The sequence below is a fragment of the Girardinichthys multiradiatus genome, chromosome 12 (genome assembly GCF_021462225.1).
Source record: "Girardinichthys multiradiatus isolate DD_20200921_A chromosome 12, DD_fGirMul_XY1, whole genome shotgun sequence".
Taxonomy (NCBI): domain Eukaryota; kingdom Metazoa; phylum Chordata; class Actinopteri; order Cyprinodontiformes; family Goodeidae; genus Girardinichthys; species Girardinichthys multiradiatus.
Window position 1 is genome coordinate 31699774 of NC_061805.1, and position 26432 is coordinate 31726205.

Below are 26432 nucleotides of genomic sequence, written 5' to 3' on the forward strand. Positions count from 1 at the left end.
AGGGTGAAAGTGGTCGTTATGTCCTCCAGCATCCTAAGCCTATAGCAGCATAACTACACAGATAGTTTCAGTTCAGGTTATTTAGTGAAACGGTGCTTATTTACAACAATGTCGTCTCAAGGCACCCCACAAAGAGTCCCACTGATGGTCATTGTTATACTAAAAACCACAAGGATTGGGATACCTTTCTCTGTCAGACTGATTATAACCATTGGAAAAGAGAAGGGGTCATACAGGTAGCAGAAATGGAGGGTGTGTTTGCACCTCAACCATAACTGAGCCGGTTTAGGCTAAACCTGACTCCCCCGTACTCCAACCAACAGGGAAGGAGGAAGGCTCCCTCCCTGATAAACTAAGCCACTCTAACTATAAGCTTTATCAAAAAGGAAAGTTTTAAGCCTAGCCTTAAAAGTAGACAGGGTGTCTGCCTCACGGACCAAAACCGGGAGCTGGTTCCACAGTAGAGGAGCCTGATAACTAAAGGATTTGCCTCCCATTCTACTTCTAGAGACTCTAGGAACCACCAGTAAACCTGCAGTCTGAGAACGAAGTGCTCTGTTAGGAACATATGGAACAATCAGATCTCTGATGTATGATGGAGCTAGATCATTAAAGGCTTTATATGTGAGGAGGAGAATTATAAATTCTATTCTGGATTTAACAGGGAGCCAATGAAGGGAAGCTAAAATAGGAGAAATATGATCTATCTTTTTAATTTTCATCAGAACTCTTGCTGCAGCATTCTGAATCAGCTGAAGGCTTTTAACTGCATTTTGTGGGCATCCTGATAGTAACGAATTACAATAGTCCAGCCTTGAAGTAACAAATGCATGGACTAGTTTTTCAGCGTCACTCCTGGATAGGATATTTCTAATTTTGGCAATGTTTCGGAGGTGAAAGAAGGAAATCCTAGAAACCTGTTTAATATGGGATTTAAATTACATGTCCTGGTCAAAAGTAACAACGAGGTTTTTTACTTTATTACCGGAGCTCAATTTAATGCCATCCAGGTTAAGTGATTGACTAAGCAGTTTCTTTTTTAAAGACTCCGGTCCAAAGACGACAACTTCTGTCTTGTCTGAAGCAAATAATTTAAAGTCATCCAAGTTTTTATATCTTCAAGACATGCTTGTAGTCTGTCTAACTGGTTGGGCTCATCAGGATTTATGGATAAGTAAAGCTGAGTATCATCAGCGTAACAGTGAAAATTTATCCTATGCTGCCTGATAATTTGACCTATTGGAAGCATATATATAGTATATATAGAATTGGCCCAAGTACTGAACCCTGTGGTACTCCACAATTAACCCTGGAGTTTAAAGATGATTTATCATTTACATGAACAAACTGGAATCTGTCAGACAAACAAGATTTAAACCAGCCTAGCGCTGTTCCCCTGATCCCTACAGCATATTCCAGCCTTTTTAAGAGAATATTATGGTCGACTGTATCAAATGCAGCACTGAGATCTAACAGAACCAGTACAGACACAAGTCCATTATCTGAGGCCATAAGAATATCATTAGTGACTTTCAGCAGAGCTGTTTCAGTGCTATGATGAGCTCTGAAGCCTGACTGAAACTCTTCAAACAGGTCACTGCTGTGTAAATGCTCACACATTTGATTAGCAACTATTTTCTCAAGAATTTTAGATAAGAACGGAAGATTTGAATAGGCCTGTAATTTTTCAAGTCATCTCGATCAAGCGAAGGTTTCTTAAGTAAAGGTTTAATTACAGCTGACCTAAAAGCCTGTGGTACATATTCATTTACTAAAGATAGATTAATCATATCTAAAATGGGGCTGGTAATCAGAGGGAACACTTCCTTAAATAATTTGGTTGGGTTTGGGTCTAACATATAAGTTGAAGGTTTAGATGAAGCTAATATTTCTGATAACTCAGGAAGCTTCACAGGATCAAAACAGTCCAAACACAAATCAGGTTCTGCAGTTATTTCCAATGTTGTCTGACTTGCTGAGGATGAAGTAATCATCTTCGGGAGTATGTCAAAGATTTTATTTTTAATAGAATCAATTTTATTTAAGAAGAATCCCATAAAGTCATGACTGCTAAGAGCTAAGGGAATGAATGGCTCAACAGAGCTATGACTCTGTGTAAGTTTAGCAACTGTACTAAAGAGAAACCTAGGATTATTCTTGTTCTCTTCTATTAAAGATGAGAAATAAGCTGTTCTGGCTTAGCAAAGTGTCTTTTTATACAACAGTAGGCTATTTTTCCAGATTAAGTAGGAATCCTCTAGGTGTGTAGAGCGCCATTTTCTCTCCAATTTTCTAACATTGTGCTTTAAAGTATGCAGCTCTGAATTAAACCAAGGACCTAGCCTCCTATGAATGATTACCTTCTTTTTCAAGGGGGCTGCATTGTCTAATGCATCACGTAATGATGAAGAAACACTATGAACAAAATAATCAATTTGTGAAGGGGCAGAAACAGAATTATTGCCCTCCATTGTGCTTTTCAGTGATAATGAGGTAATTAAAAGTGGAACAGATTCTTTAAAGGTTGTTACAGCATCGTCTGATAATGATCTACTATAATGACATTTTCTTTCAGGTGTGGAGTACTCGGTTAAATTAAACTCAAAGGTTATTAAGAAATGGTCAGACAGAACAGGGTTATGAGAGAATATTGTTATGTCTTTACACTCAATGCCATATGTCAGCACAAGGTCCAGAGAATGAAGACAAAGGTGGGTAGGTTTGTTAATGTTTTGAGCAAAGCCAATTGAGTCTAAGATAGCATTAAACGCTATATTTAAGCTATCACTTTCAGCGTCAACATGAATGTTAAAATCCCCCACTATAATAACTTTATCTGTATTTAACACTAAATCAGATAAAAGGTCTGAAAACTGATCTAAAAATTGAGAGTAAGGGCCTGGTGGACGGTACAAAACAACAAACAGAAGTGGTTTTAGTGCTTTGCAATTCGGATGAGGGAAACTAAGGATTAAATATTCAAAAGAGTAGTAGCTATTGATTGGTCTGGGACTAATCAATAAATTGGACTGAAAGATGGTTGCTACTCCTCCTCCTCGCCCAGTATTTCAAGGAATGTGAACATTTAAATAATTAGTAGGAGTTGACTCATTTATAGTAACATAATCCTCTTGCTGCAGCCAGGTTTCTCTGAGGCAAAATAAATCAATCTGATTGTCACAAATCAGGTCACTAACTAGCAATGTCTTTGAAGAGAGAGATCTTATGTTCAGTAGGCCACATTTAATTGTTTTATTTTCCTTTTCGGCCTGAGTTGTGTTTATTTTTATGAGATTTTCTCCTTTTAGATTATTTTTTAACCTATTCAATTTTGGCCGTGGGCGAGACACTGTCTTAATAGGGTAATGGCTGGGTAGCAGTACAGAAGCTGCAGAGAGGAGTGTTAAACTACGACCCTGCTTCCTGGTCTGAACCCAGGGTTGTCAGAGTTTTGGAGAACTAATAAATTCGGCCAGATTCCTAGAAAGAAGAGCTGCTCCATCCAAAGTGGGATGGATGCCGTCTCTCCGGATCAGACCAGGTTTTCCCCAAAATGTTCGCCAGTTATCAATGTAGCCCACATTGTTTTCTGGACACCACCTAGACAGCCAGCGGTTGAATGACAGCATGCGGCTAAACATGTCATCACTGGTCAGATCGGGGAGTGGACCAGAGAAAGTTACGGAGTCCGACATTGTTTTGGCAAACTTACACACCGAAGCAACACTAACTTTGGTGACCTCTGATTGACGTAACCGGGTGTCATTACCGCCAGCGTGAATAACAATCTTACTGTATTTACACTTATCCTTAGCCAGCAGTTTCAGGTATGATTTGATGTCGCCCGTTCTGGCCCCTGGCAGACATTTGACTATGGTCGCTGGTGTCTCTAGTGCCACGTTTCTGACTATGGAGCTGCCAATTACCAGAGTTGGCTTCTCAGCGGGTGTGTCGCTGAGCGGGGAAAATCTGTTAGAAACGCAGACGGGTTGGTGGTGACCTGTGGGCTGGGATCTAGGACTATGCTTTCTACGTACCGTCACCCAGCCGGCCTGAGGCCCCGGCTGCACGGGCTCTGCTGGAGGACTGCTACGGGGAGCTACCCTCGGTGGTTCCGCGCTGGCTAATGGGCCTCGGCTATCCGCTGGTTTTTCAACAGCGCGGAGCCGGGCCTCCAATTCCGACACCCTTGCCTCCAAAGCAACAAAAATGCTACATTTATTACACGTACCATCATCACTAAAGGAGGCAAAGGAGTAACTGAACATCTGACACAGAGAGCAGGAGAGAGGAGGAGACTCAGAGAGAGAAACAGCAGAATGGGTAGCCATGGTGGAGCTAAAGTTAACGTTAAGCTAGCGACCCCTTACCACTACTAGAAAAACCGTGTAAGACACGGAGAGTCCCCAAACGTTAAATACAGCAACAGAAAGTATGTGTTTTAACGTGCTTATGTATTAGAACAAGTAAGAGATATCACAGTAGAGAGAAATCAGATCAAACAAGAGAGCCTTCACACACCAAACAATTCACCAAGTGCAACAACAAAAACAGGAAGTGACGTTACCCAGAGCTCCAGCGACAACTCACTGCTGCACCTTTTGTTTTTACTCTGTGTTGCAGTGGCTCAGAGGGCATGGCCAGATCATTAGGGGCATACTGGGATCACCTGGGCCAGATGTCCCAGTATAAAACTTATTTCATGTTTTGGTTCCTGCCTCTCTTCATTTTGTTTTGGTTTGAGACAGCTGTTACAAATTGGGGGCTCGTCCGGGATCGTGCAAGGTTAGGCTGTTTGCCGTGCTGGTGGTTGTTTTCCTTTCCTGATCAATAGGATGATTTCTGCAGGACATCTGGTTGCCTCCTCAGTTGGGTCAGTTAGGAGGATGTTTTTTTTTTCTTTTTTTGGCTTATTTGTTTTGGCAGATTTGTCGTGGTCTCATTTTAATGTTGTCATTTTAGGAAGTCATTATTTTGAAGGGAGGTTTTCATATGTTGGGTTTAACTGGTTTGTTGAGTTTTCTTATGGTTCCTATCTGGGGACCAGGGCCACCATTGTGAGTCAGATCCAGCTGTTGTTTATGAGTTCTCATCTGGGAGCTGTGGTCACCTCTGACCCTCTTTCTGCTTTCTTGGGGACTGCACCTATTCACTGTGCAGTGTGTTCCACACTTTTTTCTCTTGCTGCTGTTCATCTGGTGCTGAACTGAGCTTCGCCTTCATTTTGAGGAGCTTTTGCTAGGGTTGTTAAACTGGTCTGCACTGGGTGTTGCCTCTCTTTAAGATCTTGAGGCATTTGGAGTGTGAATCGTGTTGATCTGTTCCACAGTGGAGATACACAGATAAACATTTCTTGAGCATGTGTTCTCAACCCATAACATCTCCTTCAATCAATCAGGACAACTGGGAAATTATGAAGGACACTTTGCCACATCCTGCACATCTGAGGAAAATATTACCAACATGTGAGTCTTAAGGACTTTATCAAAACACATTTTATTGTGTTAGGACAGTTTTCTGGCCAAATCACAGGTGCCTCAGGGTTAGCTCAGTCTGGGTTAGAAGATAAAAGTGACAGTAAATCCTTCAGGCTGTTTCAGTCATTTCTGTACAGATACCTCACACTTAGTTTGGTAGAACTATTAATCATTTTACAATATCATTATGTTATCACAAAATATTCGCACAAATTGACTAGATGGTGGGAACAATTACCTCCAGCCATGATTTCTACATTCCTAACAATAATTACAAATAAATACTAACTCGATTTTTATAACTCTTGTCACCGTAGACTCGTAGTGAACAGGTCTGGGGACTCGTTCCCTTATTCTGTCAGTTAAAGGCAAAAAAGTCTGTGTATCTTTGTGTGCCGATCCCGGATCAGCATGTCGGCGAAAAGTTAAGGAGTTGTGATTTGGTGTCGAAACAGCAGCAGCTGAGGCAGTCCTCTGTGGTTGCAGCTGACTGCACAGTGGAGTGCAACAGGAACCAGCCCTGTCTGTTTCTGTAACCACCATTACTTGCCTGGAGCTCCTCACACAGCCCACTCCAGTCCCAGATACAAAAATCCCTATGGTATTATCAGAGCCACTGGTGCTAGAAGAGGTGGTGGGAGTCGAGTAAGAAACGCCATCATGTTGCAGGTTGCACTGTGTGGTAATGAATGAATGCATTATTGTTAAGGTGCAGACGTTTTCAACATGTACAATCACCAAGGATTACATAGGGTGCCTCTGTGTCTGAACACCAGAAACAAGGTAAAGAACATGCACAGATGAGAGATGTTTAGGCATCCACCCAGTGATTCTCAACCCTTTTGAGTTATGACTGTAAGGACAGGTAGATGCTTGTGATAGTTGGCACAAGTGAATATGATTGCATTAAAGTCAAAGAAAAAAAGTGGAAAAATAAAGCTGTTTTGTTATACGTTTAAGTTCAAAGAAAATCTTGAGTGCAGCTGCTATTCAAATCTGAAAAGATTTTATCTCTTTGAAGGGCTCCAGGTTAATTCACAACTTCGCCAATTCATGTCATACCTCTGTCTTGTTATTACATTCCTTCATATCTGTAAACAAATACTTGTTTATACCCAAGGTCTTCATCCACTGATGATTTTAAATCATCAGTTGTCAAAACAGGTATCAAATATCCCCAGGTGAGTAGAAACTGACATATGGTAATTACAAAAATGTCCTGCGGCAGAAAAAACAAATCTACAAAAACTATATAAGAATTGGCGAAGAGGTGAAATGACCAAAGCCCATTTAGAGACATAACATGGGTAAAGGTGATGTATAAACTCTTCTGAGTCTAAAATGTATAAACATTTGATCTATTGTTAGAATTTTATCGATCAGAAATTATCTTGCACCCTCCCACGGTTCTTGATTCACGGACTGAGAAACACTGTTCCAATCAGTCACAGCGAAAAGAGCTTTCAAAGGTCTGAATGAAGAGCTCAGTAAATGTGAAATAAATGTTTTGATGTTACACTAATGCAAAACATGTTGTGTGCAAGCTAAAGGCTTTAACTACTACTGTATAGTTTAGCTAAGCACGCTCACAAAAATTTGAAAGATCTTTGGATGACTGAGATAGATCAAAGAGGCAACTTTTATTTAAAATATGTATATAAAGAATCCCTTAAAGGTCCTTTTTCACTGACTACATAAAGTGTCTCTTAAACACAACAACTGCACATCTACAGGCTTGCGTTGAGGGAAACACCAACTTTCACTCCTAATAATATGTTAAATTAAATAAATCAGCCTTCTTTGTAAAAATTAAAGATTATATGTCTGATCATTTAACTTTGTGTTGACAATGCAAAACAATGAAAATAAAATTATTTTCTATTTTTTTTAAAGTACAAAATCTGACTCACTGCTTTTACCTAATTTTGTCTTATTTATTTAACATATAGTATTAGAGTTTTTTGGCAGCCTGGCTTTTAAATTTTAAAAATGTTGACTTCAAAATTCTGTTTTTCCTTACTCACTCTTTCCTATACTTGCACTTGAGCTTTCTGATCTGCTATTTGGTGCTCCACATAAAATCAATTGAACCATTATTTTCACACCATTTCTGGTTAATCAACTTAATTGCAATCATTTTGATCTAAAAATGGAATTAGTGTAGGATTTATAGTTTAGATTATACATTTTACTAAATAATGTGTGAATGGTAAAACTGATAAGTGTATTCAGCACTGATGTGTTTCTGTGTGGCTCTTAATGATTTCTTCAGACAACTAAGAATCTGCATCCATATGAACTTCTGTCGAGCTGTTCATTGGTAGTGGAGTAAATTCTGGAAAAGTGCATTGTGAGGTTTATTTGTGGAGCAGCAGAATTTCAGCACTGTGCAGAGAGGACTGCTGAGGGAACGCTCTGTGTTTTCTCCAAGATAAAAATAAACAAAAATACTTTTTGGAGGTAATGTGTATTCAGAGATCGTGTAAAACAGACACTTTCTCACACCGGAAGGTCCTTGTGGTGCTCATAAGCCAGCTATGCCCCACTACCCACAGCCCAGAGGCTGGGTGCCTCCCTGTCCGGTGAAGTCGGTTTCATCCGAGACGAGTTCCTGAGCTAAAAGATGTCAGGGCACATGCTCCAGTCCTCTCTCTCCTTAGATTCCCAGTAACCTCCCTTGTACACAAAGTTTGTCTCTCCAGTGACGGGGTCTCTTCTCTGGTGAAACCACAGCGACTGGTAGCCTTCATAGTCTCTACCTGGGGAAGAAGCACAGATTTTACTTCATAACCTTTATCCAAACGACAAGAAAAGCCACACTAGCAAATAATTACTGAGAAATACAGAAATGTGTTTCAATGAGAAGCAACCAGTGTCTGTGTGCTACATTTGGTTTCGCTCCAAATGTGGACCAAGCTGCAACAAGTTTGAATGAAAAGTGTAAGAACAAAACATCAAACAAAAAAATAAAGATAGGAGAAAGGGGAATAAATAAAAAACAATTTTTAAACATTTTTAAACTATCAAACTGGTTAAAAAAAAATGAGAAACTGAAGCTTTCTTGTGTTTGAGTTGTACAATAATATTTTCTTTTTAACAAATCTAATTCAAATAATCTGAGTGATTTGTTTTTTTCCCAAATGGGCATCTGAAGATTTCTCAAAAGGAGTATCAACCCTTTTCTACATTTTGTTACATTCCAACTAACAACATCAATGTTGTGAGTGAGATTTTATTCTGTAGACCAACACAAAGTAGTGCTGCTTGAGAAGTGGAAGGAAATTGATGGGTTCTACATTTTATTACAAATAAAATCTGAAAAGTGTGGCCTGCATCATCATTCAGCTCCACTGAATCAATACCTTGCAAAAGAAATATCTTATTCCTCTTGCAAAACAGCTCAGTTATTCAGATTAGATGGAGATCTTACCACATATTATCATTTGGGGTTAGGTTTAAACTTTGACTGGGCCATTCCAACACATGAACAGGCTTAGATCTAACCAGTCCATTAAAGTATTCCCATTAAAGTGTTTCGATGTCCTGCTAAAAAGTGAATCTTAGCCCCAGTTAAAAGATTTTTTTGCAGTCTTTAACAGATTATCTTTCATGATTTCATGTATTTAGCTCAATCCATCTTCCCATCAATTCTTACCAGTTTAACCGTCCATGCTGAAGAAAAGCATCCCGCAGCATGATGTTGCCACCACCCTGTGTTACAGTGGGGGTGGTGTGTTGCTGCAAAGGCCAGATTTGTGGCGTATTTAATTAATAATTGTCCTGATTCTGCCAGCTGAGCTGTGAATCTCTACAGTTCAGGATAAATTGTGCCTTTTCTTTCCCTATCTGATTAAAGCTCTCTTTATATGGCCTGTCAGGTTAGATGAACAGCCACATCTCTTTATAAGCTTGGAGCTGTCCCATACTCTTTGTATTTTCAGATGACAAATTGAACAGTGCTCTGTGAGAAGTTCAAATCTTGAGATATTGTTTTATAAACAAACCCTGTTTTAAACTTATCCACAACTTTACCACTGAACTGTATGGTGTGATCCTTGGTTTTAATGTTTCATGATTTCATTTATGGGTATCAGAGTAAAGGGGACTGAATAGATGAGCAAACCACACATATTCGTTTCCTTTATGAGCTATATTGCATTGGTAAAGAAGTACACTGAAGATTCTGGTTGTCGTCTAACAAAATGTGAAAATGTTCACAGTGTATGAATACTTTTGGAAGGCTCTGTACTTATGTTTAATTCAGCTTTTATCTGAAGCCAGTTCTGAATGGAAATGCACATGAGTTGTTATTTAAAGAAGTCGACATGAGAACAGTATCATGCAGATCCAGAGGCAGAGCACACAGAGGACACACAAAAGGATGGAGAGAGTGTGTGTGGGATGCACAAAAGAGGGGCACAGGACAACCCCCACTCACCAGACTCATAATCAAACTCTGAACATCAACAGAGGGAGGAAAAGAAAGAGAAGTCATGGATACGGTAAATAAAATCCTGCATTTGTCCAACAGGGAGGCGCAAGATGAAAGGTTCCAGCACTGGGTTAGGGATATTATAGTGAACTGAAGGGATATATATGACATACCTTCATCCAGTGCATCTGTGGCCTCTGCATCCCTCCGTCTTCTGGCAGCTCTTTGTTTCTCTTCTAGCCTCTGTTTTTCTGAGTTTGCCTCGTCCCACCGGCCTTCCTCCATCAGCCTCTGGTCTGGTCTCAGCCGGCTGTCAGTCAGTGCCACCCCGTCTTCTGGCTCATTCAGGGTCAGAGCCAGAGCTGAGAAGTGGTACATGTTCTCAGCATTTTCCCTGACAGTCAGAGGAAATTGGCCAGAATTACATTGTGATGTTTTCCATTCAATAATATTGATTTAATATTGCAGCACTTATGGAGCAGAAGCTTACGGTAGAGGGTATTTCTTCCACAGCAGTTTGGGGGATAAAGTCTGATAGACTGTCTTCTGCTTTCCTTCTGATCCGCTGCCCCCTCGACTGCTTTGAATTATCTTAGCACTTTCCATTTTGTCATCCCATGTTCCAGAGAGGATGTAATGAGCCTGGCCTCCACTGTCTGCTACCACACCTGTAACCTGGGGAAGGGGAGTTTTCATGTTAATCCAATGTCACACAATCCTTAAATTTCAGAAGATTACTACAAATCTCTACAAAAATAAGTATTTATGGCCATAAAAATACAATTCAAACTTTAAAAAAGCTTACTTGATTTAAATTTAACTGTACATCAAGGTTCAGATGTGCTGTTTTAGGTTAAAAAAATCAATCGCAGGCTACTCTATATGGTAAATAGTAAATGCGCTGAACTTGTATAGCTCTTTATCAAGTCCCCAGAGACCCCAAAGCACTTTACACTACAATCAGTCATCTACACATTCATACATGCATTCACACACTAACAGTGGTAGGCTACATTGTAGCCACAGCTGCCCTGGAGCAGACTGACAGAAGTGAGGCTGCCATACAGAGGCGCCACCGAGCCCTCTGACCACCATCACTGTATATGTACACTGCCTTGTACATAAAGTGTACGTTTCAACCAGCTTTGCACAAGGCTGAAATTTGTGCCCATTCTTCTTTGCATAATATCTCAAGTCCAGATAGACTGGACAAATAACAGATGATTATGCTTTGATTTAAACTATTCTATTTTGGCTACGTAGTTTGCAACATTTAGCCTGTATTTAGCACCACCTCTAAAATTTGTAGTGAGCAAGACTAATAGTTGTCCTCTCAACAGATTGTTTCACCTGAGCTGTGAATCTTGGTGGATCCACCAGAGGAACCATGGGGCTCTTGGCTTATCAATGTTCTCCTTGCCTGGCCAATCAGCTTACAGCCAGATGTTGGTAGGTTTGCGATTTGCTGCTCTTTCCATTTTCAGACTATGGATTAAACAGTGCTCTTTCAAATGTTCAAAGCTTTGGATATTGTTTTATGACCTAATTCTACTTTAAGATTTTCTTGAATTTCATCTGTGGCCTATCTGATATGTTCCTTGGTCTTTGTGGTCTTTAATAAACCTTAGAGGCAACAGATCAGTTGCATGTATAGTATTTAATATTCTGTGTTAATCTATACCATAAAATCCAAATCCAAATAAAATACATTCAGATTTGTGGTTGTAATGTCACAACATTTGGTTTTGCAAGGCACTGTACATTGTGGTACATTTGCTTATACATTCCAGCAGGAGGCAGCATTATACTAATCTACCTCCAACTGTTTGATCACAAGTTACTGGTGTGTAAAGGTAATCCTTTACCTTTCGTGGAACATCCCTGGAGAAATAGCTGTAAGGTGAAAACTTAAGCTGGCAGGTCTCCTTCGTCCTGTTATTGACGATCTCAATGTCTCCCGACTGAGTAAACAAATACAGAACAATATGAGAGGAAAAAACAAACACAAAATTAATTCTCTCAAGATAATCTTCAGCTTGAAGATGTGATGCATCATGACACATTTCTTTCTGCTGAACTGCAGAGAGTCATAAAAGACCCTTTCATACAACACATTAAGTGATACATCGGATCCGGTCACATTTATCGGGAGTACATGTTGCTCATGTTGTGGTCACGGATTTATAGTGTGCGTGTATTAGGATGAAGAGTATAGCATTCAGTGTTCTACTGCGTCAGAATAAGGAATGTTATTTTTGCCATGTTTAATGTTTAATTATGTTTAATTATTTTCTTTTCTGTGGGCCTGACTATCTGGAGGTTAAAGTTCAAAGCTTTATACACAGTCTGTGAGAGCCTCCAAGTGTTTAAATAATTACCAGCTAAAGTAAACATAAAATAGGTCAGCATGCCATCATTAGGGCTTTAAGCATTTGGCAGGATGAGTGAGCCAACCTTTATCTTCAAAGACAGAATCTGCATAACTAGCAAAGTTGTTATTGGATCAATACAACATTTAAATTGGACTTGTCAGTTTTGTAGCAGTGGCACATATGTGGGATATATGTTGCGTCACATTTATGATGCACCTCCTTAAGAATATGAAGATGTGAAAAAAGAAAATTCAAGCTTTTTTTAGCACCAGCAACCATTAAAAGTAAATTATCAGGATGATCAGATTTAAAATATCAGCAATAAAATTACTTTGACTGGAATGGAGGCTACTTTTTAGGTTAGTGAAAATGAGAGTATGTTAAAACTTAAGCAGGAACCCATCATCAGTCTGTACAGGATCATGCTAAGAAGACTACAACAGGAGGAAAACAGTTTTTATCCAGGTCCCTAAAAATTATGCCTTTCAACATTTTTTTTTCTCTTCCCCCTTTTATAACATTCTGAATATTTGAGTCTAAAATGTTTTGCAACATTAGTTTTATTATATGTTTGTTCCAAAAAGTCCGAAGAACTTTACTGCAGTTAGCTTTGGATTCAACAGTATTGTAATAATTTCTTATTGGTATTTGGGCAAACTTAAATTAGTAAAACTTTAAAACACATTGAAGAAATACAGACTGTCCTGCATTGAATGAAGATTCTTCAAGCACAGTTTGTAATAAAGCACTGCTTTCTTTCTATTTCTGAGTAAGTGAGGATTTATCTATTAGTAGCTCGAACCCCAAAACAATGAATGGGTTAGGCAAAAGCACAGGTTTGACGTGAAAAATCAAAGATCAAAGATATAATGGAATTATAAGTCAGAATTCTATCTTTTAGATAGGGAGCTAAGGAAAAAAGTATAGAAATTCAAACATTTTTCCAAACTCAATCTTTTTTTCATACTTTTCCAGACATATTATTATCACATCAAATTCCAGACTTTGTAGAAACCCTCTTTCATTATCCTACAGCCTCAGCTGGACTTTACTGCTGTGTAGACTTGTAGAACTATGAATCTGCATCTTTGAGTGTTTGCTGTGGAGTGTTCCTACAGCAGTATGGATTACTAGTCTCCTTTGGGCCAATTAAGCCTATCCCTGTAACAGCTTGCTGCATTTACATTGGCTGCCATAACCCCCTCCCTTTGGATGCCGGTCTGCACCAGGACTACCCCCTTTTTGGGAAAGTTTCCAGGTTGAGCCAAAGAGCTAATTGAGTTAGATGTGGTTCTCTAATTTTTTAGTTTTTTGGGATTTAGAATATTTATTTTAGAAAATAATTGTGCTTTTAATAAGGTTTCACAAATAAAACCCTCTGCTACTGGTATCAATAATTTAGTTCAGTGACAAATCTTTATATTGGAGGTTTCACCCTAGTCTCAAACAGAGATTGTGTTGATGCTAAAAAAAAAAGCTCTGAAAATGCTTGTTTGAGAAACAGAATGAACATTTTATAAACCAAAAACTGTTTTAAAGAGTTTCTATGTAGAATAACCCAATTCAAGTCTGAACAATCAACATATTTTAAATCTTCATTAGAGATGATCAAATGAGGCCCCTAAAGATAGTCAAACAGCTCATTTATCTATTGCACAATAGGGATCTGGAATCAAATATTATCTTCGGCACCATTAGGCTGCCAAAGTTCATGGCCATATTTCCTACCCTGTGCACAAACCTGGGGGTGTCCACTTCCTAGTCACTGCACATGCAAATATTTGTAAACAATTTGTTCGGGGTGCAACTCTACAACTTTTTAAAACGTTTTCTCCATACTGATTTTAGGGGATGTAGTCCAATTAAGTTTGTTTTAAGATGACCTCTTGGTTGTCATCTGGAGGTTTGCAGCAAAGTATGAAAAACTACAATCTAAAATTTGCATCTCTAAATCTCAAACTATTCTGTTTACAATCTTCAACACTGAGAATAAATTCATGCCTTATTCATGGCGGAGGGGAGGAGAGGAGATGCGTAAAATGTTCATTTACTGTTTGATCTGCAGTCCTATGATCACATATACTGACACAAGCTTTGGTAGTGACTGGAAGTAGTGCCAATACAGCAGCATAATTAATACCATACATATTTTTCAGACCTCAAAGGAGAGTTTATGTTCCTCTGAGACTTCTGATGGTTTAAGCATTTGTCACATAAGAAGTAACCAAGAAGTTTCATAAGCAAAGTTTTCTGGGTTTTAAAGAAACAACAGTGCATACATACTACATGCAACTGTTTCCCAGCTGGCTTGGAAACAGTAACTTCCTGGAAGAGCTGTGAGGTCTGAGATGCCTACAACCCAGATCCAGAGGATCAGCAGCGAATTGATGGATGAATCAATACTCATTATCAATGCCATCATCATAATCATGTCTAGCTTGGTTCATTTCATGACAGTTTGTAGTTTAATATGGAAGTTTTTGTTCAGCAGGAGACAGCAGCAGAGCCGTATGAATAAGAACAGGACAACACGCATTTCCACGCATAAGCCTCTTACTCTGAGCAGATAAAGGTTTTCTGCCACATACTTCTTTATGCTTTCCTCAAATATTAAAGACATATAAAAAGACAATATCAGGAGAAATAATGTCCTACAAATGAGCTAAAATTAAAAACAATAAATTAGGGAAAGTAAAAGAAATGCACATGGAGTCACATGTTATGCCAGTGGATCTGGACCCTCTCAAAAAATACATATAGTTTTTTAGCCTGTTAATGAAGATCAAAGTTTAAATTTACTGATTCACTGTTTGCTACTGTGCTGATCTGAACTAAATACATTTACAAAATGGAAAACTAAAACCATTCCCGTGGGGTATATTTGAAGGTCATGGAGTTTGATAACAGACCTGGTCAATCCACAGTTTGCCCACAATGATGTTGTGCACTGTGGACGTGACCTTTCGCCACACATAGTGGTTCCCACTGGAGTGAAACTGCAGGTGAATGGCACCTGGGGGACACAAAGAACAAAATGAAATTACAGGAGGGAATCATTACAATAGCTTTGTTGTGGTTCCTGCTGGCATGAAAAATGAAAGGGAGACTACAGGGTTGGATTTGTGATTCAAAACCTTTTTTTTTCTAATATTTATGCTCTGTGTAGAGTCACTTCTACCTACATTCAATAAGACATAACCCCAGAATATTTATGACATCCATTTCACCAGAAATGATTCCCATTAATTTCCTTCTTATGAGGCTTCACACTGCCGCTGTCCAACACAGAGTAGGAGACGTCAGGTGTTTGCATCACTTGGATGGCTCAATACCAGTCAAATGTTTTTTTTATTTATCTAAGCCCACAAAGCTCTTTGATGCCCTAGTTGAATATAGAATTAATATTATATTTGTGTTTATTTGTGTCAGCGGATTTTAAATTTGCAAGATGAAGCCCTAAGTTACACAAATTAGTCAATGGCTCAATGGCTATAATCAATGAATCGTTTGGTCTTTGAAATTAATTGTTTGTGCTACTGCTACTAAACACAACAACTAGAAGAGAAAAAATATTTGTTTTTACTTTATTCTTAAAACACAAAAACTGCTTTTTTTTCCCATTTATTTCTATTAGCTAGAAAACCTTATTTGGGCATTATCAGTATAAAATATTTTCAAAAATAATTTCCAGTTCATTTTTTCTTACCAATAGGGCTGTACATTATTTCAGAAATATACAGTCATCGAAAAGTCAATGTACGCAATATTAACGATGACTGCTTGGAATGTAAAAATGTTGGCTCATATAGTTTGGGTTTCTTGAGAACTCACTTTGCATGCCAATGAGATATTCGGCTTGCTGGATGGAGTCTAATTTCAGTAGATGCCCACACCTGACACATTGGGCAGTGCATTTGATGCTAAAGATCACAGAGAGGGCTAGAAGCACAGATGAGAAAGAAAGGATGGAGGAAAATGTGTACCTAACACATCTGACACTGTCTGCACAATATGTACCAATGATATTGCCACCACACAATTCCCTCATATCATGCAGCCTTACCAAACATTTCTTTTCTGGTCTTATCTGTCTAAAGTTCTGTTTCATTCAGATACAACAGTTGCAAATCTAAGTCATGCCGGCAAGCTCTTTTTTTTTTCTCAAGAAAGTCGCTGTGAAAAAGCCATTCTTGTGGACCTGCCACCACACATTCTCATTCTAGAATTGTTTCTCCAGGAGAGATCAATAAAAGAAAAGGTTCTGGTGTTTCACAGTTGTATCTGTAAACCACAACCACATTTATGTCAATGTAGGTGGAAGAACCACTTTAAAATTACGATGCTGGATTTCTAAGTGTAGAAAGGCCTTGATCAGACTTGCCTGGCAAAAGCAATGAACTTATTTCATAAAACCCTATTACAGACCTTAAAACGGACTGGTTCATCCGTAAACAGATCCTTGAGTTTAACTGTTTCCAATCAAAAACCTAATAGGGCTTTTAGCTGAGAGCGAAATGTCGTACCCAGAGGCATAATGGAGAGGTATTTGCCGCGGAACTTGCTGGCAATGGTGATTTCCTGCCACAAGGTCCAGCCTCTTTGGGAAATCACATGATGTGCAGCTGCAGGCGGGTGGTGGCTCACCTGAGCAGAAACAAAGGCACAAAGGATAAATGTGCGTAAGCACTTTAGGAAATGTGTAAAAAAAAGTATTTTTATGTATGTACTATTACCTGCTCACACAATGAGCGGTAGCCAAATTCCTCCAGGCGGTCAAGCTCATAGGTCTCTCCCAGGAGGGGGTTAAAGGGCTTGGCTGTCCGGTGGACTGTGGTGGAGTAGGAGGAAACGGAAAAGGCAGCAACTAGGCACATCTGCTCGAGGGAAGACTCACAGCGTGCTGCCTTGTCTAGAAGCTCGTGATACTCCAGGTCCTCGGTGAGACGTTGCAGCATCGACAGAGGCTCATTAAAGTTTACCTGAAGGAGAATTATAATTTGTAAAATGTATTACATTTAACACGGCTGTGTGAATTACAATATCTGTAATGCAAACAGCTTCACTTTAGACTTTGAAGGTCATGGAGTCAAAAATTGCCTCGCAAAAGTATTCTTTCTCCTTGACCTTTCTGCAGTTTAGACTTTGACTAGGTTATTGTATCACATGATAGGCATTGATGTAAACCATTCTATTACAGTTCTGGCTGTTTGTTTAGGGTGGTTCTGGCAAAAGGTGAACTTTCAACTCCAGTCTCAAGTCTTTTGCAGCCTCCAACAGGTTTTCTTCCAGGATTTAGCTCTAAAAAAATATTTCAATCAGCCATGATCAGCTTCCCTGGTATTGCTAAAGAAAAGCATCCACATAGCATGGTCCTGCCACCCTATATTGCATTGAGGGGAGGGTGTGTGAGTGTGTGAGTATACCACAACACATAGGGCTATTTAGGAGTATTAGAGTAAAGGCGTCTGAACACAAATGCTCATCACACTTTTCAGATTTTCATAAAAAAACTGTGAAAACTATGTGTGATGTATCTTCCCCTTTACAACTGCATGCTATTTTATGTTAGTCTATCAGATTGAATTCCAATGAAATACATTAAGGTTTGTTGTTTTATTTTGACAAAATGTGAAAAAGATCAAGGTGTACAAATATTTTTGCAAGGCACCGTACGTCTCAAACTTACTGGCATAGGGATTTTAGAGAGCTCCTTGCCAATGCAGTTCTTCATGATGCTCCATAAATTTAGGGAATAATTGGGCTTGTCTGGGATATAAGTCCGCCTCTGCCTGCGTGGCAGTAGCCCCTTTCCTGACACATCATTACAGCTTGGAGACATCTGGGAATTAGTGAGCAAAAAGGAGTTGATACACACGTTTGAGAAAAATAGTTTCACCTCAATGAACAGGCTTTCAACACATTACAGTGACGCAAACAGATCATTGACTTGTATTGAAAGTTTAATGCAATGATGCAACCATACATCTTTGGCACCACAGGGCTGATGACATGATGGCAGGAAACACTGAAATAAACTGTGTGTGTGTGTGTGTGTGTGTGTGTGTGCGTGCGTGCACGTGTGTGTCTAACCTTGTGTGGATCAATCCCTGCTGGGACACCAAGATTGTGTGGACATTCAACATTATGTGGACATTTTGCCCAGTCCACACAGGGAAATGGGTCATGTGGATTAATGGTTACATTTAGGACTAAGGTATGAATTGAGTTTAGGTTAGGTTAGCGTAACGGTCAGGGCTAGGCTATAGCAATGAATGGAAGTCAATGCAAGGTCCCTGTAGGGATAGCAAGAGGGTGGTGTATGTGTGTGTGTGTGGGTGGGTGGGTGGGTGTGTGTGCGAAAGACTCTCTCTGTAAGAACAACCAGTGTAAATGATATACAAGTAAATCAATGATGTGTCAGCCCTGCAGAGCCACAAATGGATCTATGCTGAGAGTACAAGAGTCAGCAGCATTTTCAAATGTCAGACATATTATTCATTGTTGTTAGGAAGACAGACTCTTACATGGTCGTCCTGGTTCCAATCACTGGCCTGGCATCCGCTCGCTCCACTTAAATTACTCTGAGATCGCCTGGAATAAAATAAGGACATTTTCTGCATGAGATAAAAAATAAATAAATAAAAATGCCTATAAAACCTGTGTATGTCTAACACAGAGAATGAAATGAAATTACTGACTAGAAACGGAGCTCTCTAAAAGCTATATTTTCTCTTAATGGTGAACCTGAAATAGAGGGATACACCGATCTGCCACAACAAAGCAACAGCTGAAAGATGAGATAAAATTCACTGGTCTTCTAGTTGAAATGAAATGAAACGTTCTATTAAGAAGTTTTGGGTGTTGGCATTTATGGCTTTTACTTTGACCGATAGCAGCCAGCTACCTTGTTACAGACAGAGCATATCACAGTCTATCCTGAGACTGCTGCAAAAACTGAGGACCTAGAGGAGGGCAATAGATGGTGGAGGATTGGACCATGCAGACAATCTGATATACCGCTGGAAAGGCAGATTCTGTCCTTTGCTATTCTATGCTCATTATGCACCAGTTTTAAATTCATCCTTTGCAAAACTGATTAAAATTTGTTTAAAAATGTTCTTTGGGCTAAATGCTCTATTAATATATATATTTTTTGAAAACTATGCTTTTACACAGGACATTGTTATAAACTTGTAGTTGTGATTTTACTGTAAGAAAAAAAAGAAAGATATATTTGCCATATCAACAAACCCAATGATTAACAGAGTCTTTACCTCTGAAAGAAGTACCTTTGTCTAAATCAAAGGGCCCAAAGAATCTGGATCTCACTTGTTTTTATTTTTATTTCTTTATCTTATCCAAGATGAAATTGAGCCCTCTGGTGTCTACACTAACAAATTAGCTGATTGATTTTTAGAAATGCATTAATAATAGCCTTTTTATTCTGTATAACAAAGAGCAAACAAAAATCAAAGAGTAAACCAGAGCTATCATCTCAAGCTAGTTTAGCAGCAAAATGCCCAACTAATAGATTTAGCACTTTAGGGCAATATTTTAAGACAAAATACTGAATTTTATTAGTTTTTTATTTCTCATATACAGAGTAAAACGAAAGAATCAAACACAGGGTTTTAATTTTACTTCAAGCTAAAAAACCATGTGTTAATTTATTTAACAAGAATGAAGCCAAAAATGAAGGTTTGCATCAAATCTAAGAAAAAACGAAAACTCCTGGATATTTCCAAAAAGCGTCAAACCCAAAAATGTAAAACAAAAGATATACATTCCTGACTCCTGACCGCTATATATAATCATATTAGGCCTTTGTTCACTTGAATACTACAGATAATTTAATAAAAATAAATAGAAAAACTGCATAGATGCTGACCTGTGCTGCGTGCTTTCACTGGCAGTCACTGTTATGAACGCAGGGGAGTCCTCCATGGCATCAAAGTACTCAGTATCCTCATCTTCATCACTTGCGTCTTCTTTGTTCACCCTTTCACTCCCTGCAGTTAAGTAAAATCTGTCAGAATTTACATGGGGCAAACCGAGTCAAAGTACTTTTCAAGGCTGAATTTGTATTCTGCAAAGTTCAGGAGAGAAGAGTGCATAGTCATACACCCAAGCTTTGTAAAATTATCATTGTTCCTTCTGTTTAAGTAGCCTGAGTGGTGCAATATCTGTGAGTGTGCTTTGCATGTCTGGCATCTAACACCAAGTCTGTTCAAATGCATTTTATGTAGCGACTACATCCAGGGGGCAAAAAGCACTTTCTGATAAAAAAAAAAAAAAAAAGGATATCATAGAAAAATATAAGAAAATTGCTAAGTTTTACTCATTAACAAATGTAAGTTTGAAATTATTTAAAATTAATACATTTGATTAGTTGAATAAAAACTGTAAGAGTGACGTCAGACTCAGACTTTTAAAATCCAGGCCGGGTCTCAGGGTCTAACACCAACTTTCATTCACTTGTGCCTTTTATGATGCTTAGTCTGTATGCTTAATGTACGAATAAGGGACATTAACTAAAAGGACTTTGATTTTCAAGGTTGTAAGGTAATTGACCTTGTAAAATGAAAATTAGTTGGAGATAAATGGAACTGAACACAATTTTAAGGCATTATACAAATGGTACAAAAGCTAAAAGGAAAATGAAGGAAAACAGAAAGAATGTAAGCAAAAATTTAATTTTAGATTTTAGCAGTAGTGAAACTGTTAATTTTCAATGAGATAAAAATTGCATACCTGCATACCACAAATCTTAGTTTAAGTTACAGTTGTGAAGTCAAAGCATTTCTTTAAAATATGTATACAGTCAGTTTTTTCTATCAAAAGAGTGGTGCTGGTCTGTTTTCATTTCCTTAGAGTGTAACCTCCGTAAATCACAAAATGAGGGCCGTTTCAATTCTCACCTCCTAATGAAAATGCTTGAACACATCGGTCTCTGTAGTTGCGTAAGGGATGAATCAGTCATCAAAACTGGAGCAATGGATGCTTTCAAAACATGTAAATGTGCCTCATGACAACTTACATGGCGTCGACCCAACAGGCAGACTGACTCAGTTATAAGTGTGAATGATTAAAAAAACTTCAAATCCATCCATAAGCCATCTTCTCTGCATTTTTAAGTAACACTGCCTCCTATATAGTGCTAAATAAATAAAATAATCTTAAAATCAAGCCATGGAGTCACTTAAAGCAATCAGTTTCTCTTTGGGGAACACGTTTGATGTATCACGTATAGGTACAACACAGGATTTGAAAACATGAGTTTACAGGATTATCAAAGGTTTTTTAATGAGCTATTTTGGTTAAATGTTTTGGATATACAGACAGTAGAGACAACATAAGAAGTCTTTAAATAATGCAATAACCACCTCTAACTTTGCTATGTCCCAATCTAAACCATCTGAAACAATTTAAAGTTTCCTTCCTACACAAGGATGTTCTGTAATATCAGGCCTCAGGCTACACATGACTTTTACCCAGGGAAATCAGAGCTGCTCTGAGGCCCTCATGAGTAAATGACAGACATGTAGTCTAACCCTGACTGGTGGTTGGGGCACTGGGTGTGCTGGAAGCATGCGTGGGTGCTTCTCTCCACGCTCGCTCGAGGCTGTTGTGCTGCTTTGCAAGCTGCTCGATCGTCTCCTCTAGGTGGGTACGCTGCTCTCGCTCATACTGAAGTGCCCGCTGCAATCTCCTGCTGTGAGTCTCAGCTAGATCCAAAAAGTCCCGACACGCCTTTGGGAAAAAAATGAGCACAAATGAACAATCCCTCAGTGAACATTGGGAAGGTTGCATTCATATATTGGAAACCTGCAATGTCTGATGTTTAATATATCCTGAAAGTGTGCAGGATACAGATTCTGAGTTAGAACAACAAAAAAGTTTTTGAAACAATCCTAAAACTCGAGAATGACCTTTAACCACAGTAAATCAGTCAGAAAACAACCTCACTGACAATCACTGCTCCTTATCAGCACTTGTTGTAGCATTCATCAATATGTTAATTAGATGTGTGCAAGGCACTTACAGACTCTCCTTGCTGTGTCAAATATACTTTTGAGCAAATAACGTGCTGATGTGCTGCAGTTAAAACCTCCAGTGCAAAGTAGAGTCCCTTCTTTTGACTATATGAGCCAAGAGGGGGCATCGTTGCTGCTCTGATTTTACTGCTGGGATGAGGTTACTTCTGATCAGATATTTATTACATGTCAGAGATTCTTGGCTCTGCATTACAATTTTGACATCCTTCCGCATATTGAGCTCAAAGGTCATTGAACCTGAATAATATCTCTAAGCTTTATACCATGAAACATGTCACGTGATGGTCACTGAGGTTTCAGTAGGAGGGCAGAGGTATGGAATAGTGGTCTAAAAATGCTGTGTTGCATTATAACTCAGCCTTTTTGTGCAGACTTGTAAAACATTTGTACCAACCTGAATGTCTAATCACATGTCCACATTTGGTTTATGGTCCGTTGCAGAAGTTGTTTTTGCAGAACCAAAGAAACTTATAATGTTTACGCTTAACAACTTAGATAAAAGTGGAGAAAAGAGTACTACCACCAAAAATAAGAAAATGAGGCATAATATTAACACATGACCCGAACATGTTTTGAAAAATGCAGACCTATATATTATTTTTTTACATACTTATTAGTTTCCCTGGAAGCTGTTGAAAATGATTTAATAGTGAACTAAGTAAGTAAGTAAATAAATACAATATGTAAATATACTTTTCTAAACCACAATTGTAAAGTTAAGAAAAAATTAGGTAAAAATTATAATAAAATAATAATCTATTTATTTGTTAGTCTCATTTAATATATAAAATAAATATTCATTTTACTGAGATGAAAAAGCACAACATCAGCAAATTTTTACAAATAAGACGTTGGTGACACAATTACCATCCCTTAAGATTTTAAATTAAATTTTTTTCTTGTATTTCTGAGTGACTAATCCAGTTTATAGATGTAATACAATTGTGCAGTGGTAATATTTAAGCTTAAATTAAATTTTGATTTAAAATATTTTTTTTAAATTTTAAGTATAGTAAAGGATCTGTTGTTGTCACTTAGATTTATAGCAGCCGCAGTGTCTGTATGACCATTACAGTGGAAAACTCAAAACATTCTGTCAGGTACGTAAGTATGCCTATTTTATTTTTATCTCACAGAAGAAAGACTCTGAAGCAATTTTATTTAATGAGACAAATCTGAAAGAGACTGGCAATCTGACAAGTTGTGCTGTAATTTATGGTAAATAAAAACAAAACAGGAAACTGTAAAGCTAAGGACGCTATACGGGTTTAAAATTTGTCATGAACACTAGAAGAAAAGAACTCACTGTATATTAGGTTTTTAACATTAAAAAAACAATTTAACTTAGTGATGCCTGCATATGCCATTGCTAATTACAGATCAATTCATTTTATTTAACTTGTTTTAAAATTAAGACTGTAAGGGCACAGAACCTTCAAAATCTTCAAAATCTTCAAAGTCATCTTGTTGCTAAGTCTTAAAACAAGGTATAATTTTCCTGAACATAATATATAATAGTAACTAAATATTTCAGTGCAAAAACAAGACAGATAAATTAGATTATGAGGTTTTCCCAATGATTCTCTTACCTGCAGCAGTCTCGCAACAGCTGCTTAAAGATTATTGCCGAGCTACACTATAAATGCCAGGACTATGTGTGACGTAAAAATCCACTTCCTCAGACAGAAGCATGATATGAAACTCAAAGCACACGTACATGTATGTATGAAAGTTCCACTTTTTTAATGCTGACTCCTCGGTAAAATAACAGACTGCATGTGACTTGCGGTGTATCGAAGAACAAGAAAATCAGTATAAGGCATAACACAGTGAAAGGAGATGCAGGATAGATTTATGATTAAAAGTTATCAATAATAATAATCAGTCGGATTAAATCCTCCTGTAAAGAATGAAAGGAACAAATAATGAACTGAACCTATGTTCTGTGTATTTGACATAACATTCACTTTGTCTACAGAGTGTCTAAAGATTGTTTAGAACTGAATCTGTAGGATTACATTGAACACAAAATAAACTGAGTTAACCTTTCACATGATAAAACTATGATAACCCCAGACAGGAAAGCTCCAAAACCCATACTTGCTTCAAGTGGGCGATTTGTCACTAGAGCCACACATCGCATATATGGGGAGTTAGGTCAAGGTTAAATTAACCAAATTAAAACCTCCCCAGACTCCCCAACAAAAAGAAAATTACATTACATATTAAAATACAAATCTTGAGTTTATTTGTAACTCAGATTTTCCATTCCAACCACTTTTCTTACCAGGGATGGGTACCTTTCACATTTGAACCGATACGATACCGATTATCGGTACTTGGGAATCAATACATGTACTCAACGGTACCAGTTTCTGGTACTTTTGTGTTTGTTTATGTGGTAATAAATGTTAATACGTTTAATAATAAAATCTCAAAAATTTTCAATTTAACATATTTATTTCTCGATATATAAACTTTAATGACTATATCAAAACAACATCCAGCGTTTTGTATTGTAACATCTCAGATGTTTCAAACATTTCTTTAACATTAAAACCCTTAACTAACTACACAGTGTAATGCACAAATTAAAACCCAGCCATTCTTCTTGCTGCAGACGAGTCGCTAACGAATGCAGGCGTGCTGAATGCAGCAGTTGTAGCTGTAGATCTGAGGCTGATGAAAATTGTCTTTTCGGCCTCAACAAAAATCCTGTGCTTAACCAGGTCAGTGTATATACACACATATTCAGAAGAATATATAAATAGCTGGGCCCATGGTTTCCTCTGACTGCAGACTGTTTTAGCTGTCTACATATTCATCAGAACATTCTTACGGAAAAAAAAAAACCTCTGAAATGTTTATTTATCTTCTATCTACCGTATTTATATATTATGTCTGTATTCATCTTTCTGTCTCTTTATCACATCTTTTATCTGTTTTTGTATCTTTCTTTCTTTTCTCTATCATGTAAAGTACACACGAAAAGTTTGGACACACCTTCTCATTCAAAGAGTTGTCTTTATTTTCATGACTATGAATATTGTAGCTTCACAATGAAAGCATCAAAACTATGAATTAACACATGTGGAATTATATACTGAACAAAAAAGTGTGAAACAACTGAAAATATGTCTTATATTCTAGGTTCTTCAAAGTAGCCACCTTTTGCTTTGATTACTGCTCCTCACACTCTTGGCATTCTGTTGATGAGCTTCAAGAGGTAGTCACCTGAAATGGTTTTCCAACAGTCTTGAAGGAGTTCCCAGAGATGCTTAGCACTTGTTGGCCCTTTTGCCTTCACTCTGCGGTCCAGCTCACCCCAAACCATCTCAATTGGGTTCAGGTCTGGTGACTGTGGAGGCCAGGTCATCTGGCGCAGCACCCCATCACTCTCCTTCTTGGTCAAATAGCCCTTAGACAGCCTGGAGGTGTGTTTGGGGTCATTGTCCTGTTGAAAAATAAATGATGGTCCAACTGAAAGCAAACCGGATGGAATAGCATGCTGCTGCAAGATGCTGTGGTAGCCATGCTGGTTCAGTATGCCTTCAGTTTTGAATAAATCCCCAACATTGTCACCAGCAAAGCACCCCCACACCATCACACCTCCTCCTCCATGCTTCACGGTGGAAACCAGGCATGTAGAGTCCATTCGTTCACCTCTTCTGCGCCGCACAAAGACACGGTGGTTGGAACCAAAGATCTCAAATTTGGACTCATCAGACCAAAGCACAGATTTTCACTGGTCTAATGTCCATTCCTTGTGTTCTTTAGCCCAAACAAGTCTCTTCTGCTTGTTGCCTGTCCTCAGCAGTGGTTTCCTAGCAGCTATTTTACCATGAAGGCCTGATTCACACAGTCTCCTCTTAACAGTTGTTCTAGAGATGTGTCTGCTGCTAGACCTCTGTGTGGCATTGACCTGTTCTCTAATCTGAGCTGCTGTTAACCTGCGATTTCTGAGGCTGGTGACTCGGATGAACTTATCGTCCGCAGCAGAGGTGACTCTTGGTCATCCTTTCCTGGGGCGGTACTCATGTGAACCAGTTTCTTTGTAGCGCTTGATGGTTTTTGCGACTGCACTTGGGGACACTTT

The 26432-nt window shown here is 38.4% G+C and overlaps 1 protein-coding gene across 1 annotated transcript in view; it reads right to left on the reverse strand.

Moving 5' to 3' along the window:
- Positions 1–5477: 5477 nt before the first annotated feature.
- osbp2b (oxysterol binding protein 2b) overlaps positions 5478–26432 on the reverse strand; it is an 80388-nt gene continuing 59433 nt past the window's right edge. Inside the window, exons 4-14 of the mRNA XM_047380931.1 lie at positions 21833–22031; positions 20170–20290; positions 18806–18872; positions 17968–18120; positions 17015–17260; positions 16805–16925; positions 15191–15294; positions 11775–11870; positions 10400–10584; positions 10083–10303; positions 5478–8236 (exon numbers count right to left, since the gene is read on the reverse strand). Coding sequence (XP_047236887.1) covers positions 8094–8236; positions 10083–10303; positions 10400–10584; positions 11775–11870; positions 15191–15294; positions 16805–16925; positions 17015–17260; positions 17968–18120; positions 18806–18872; positions 20170–20290; positions 21833–22031 — 1656 coding nt within the window. The 3' untranslated portion in view covers positions 5478–8093. The remainder of the gene's footprint in view (positions 8237–10082; positions 10304–10399; positions 10585–11774; positions 11871–15190; positions 15295–16804; positions 16926–17014; positions 17261–17967; positions 18121–18805; positions 18873–20169; positions 20291–21832; positions 22032–26432) is intronic.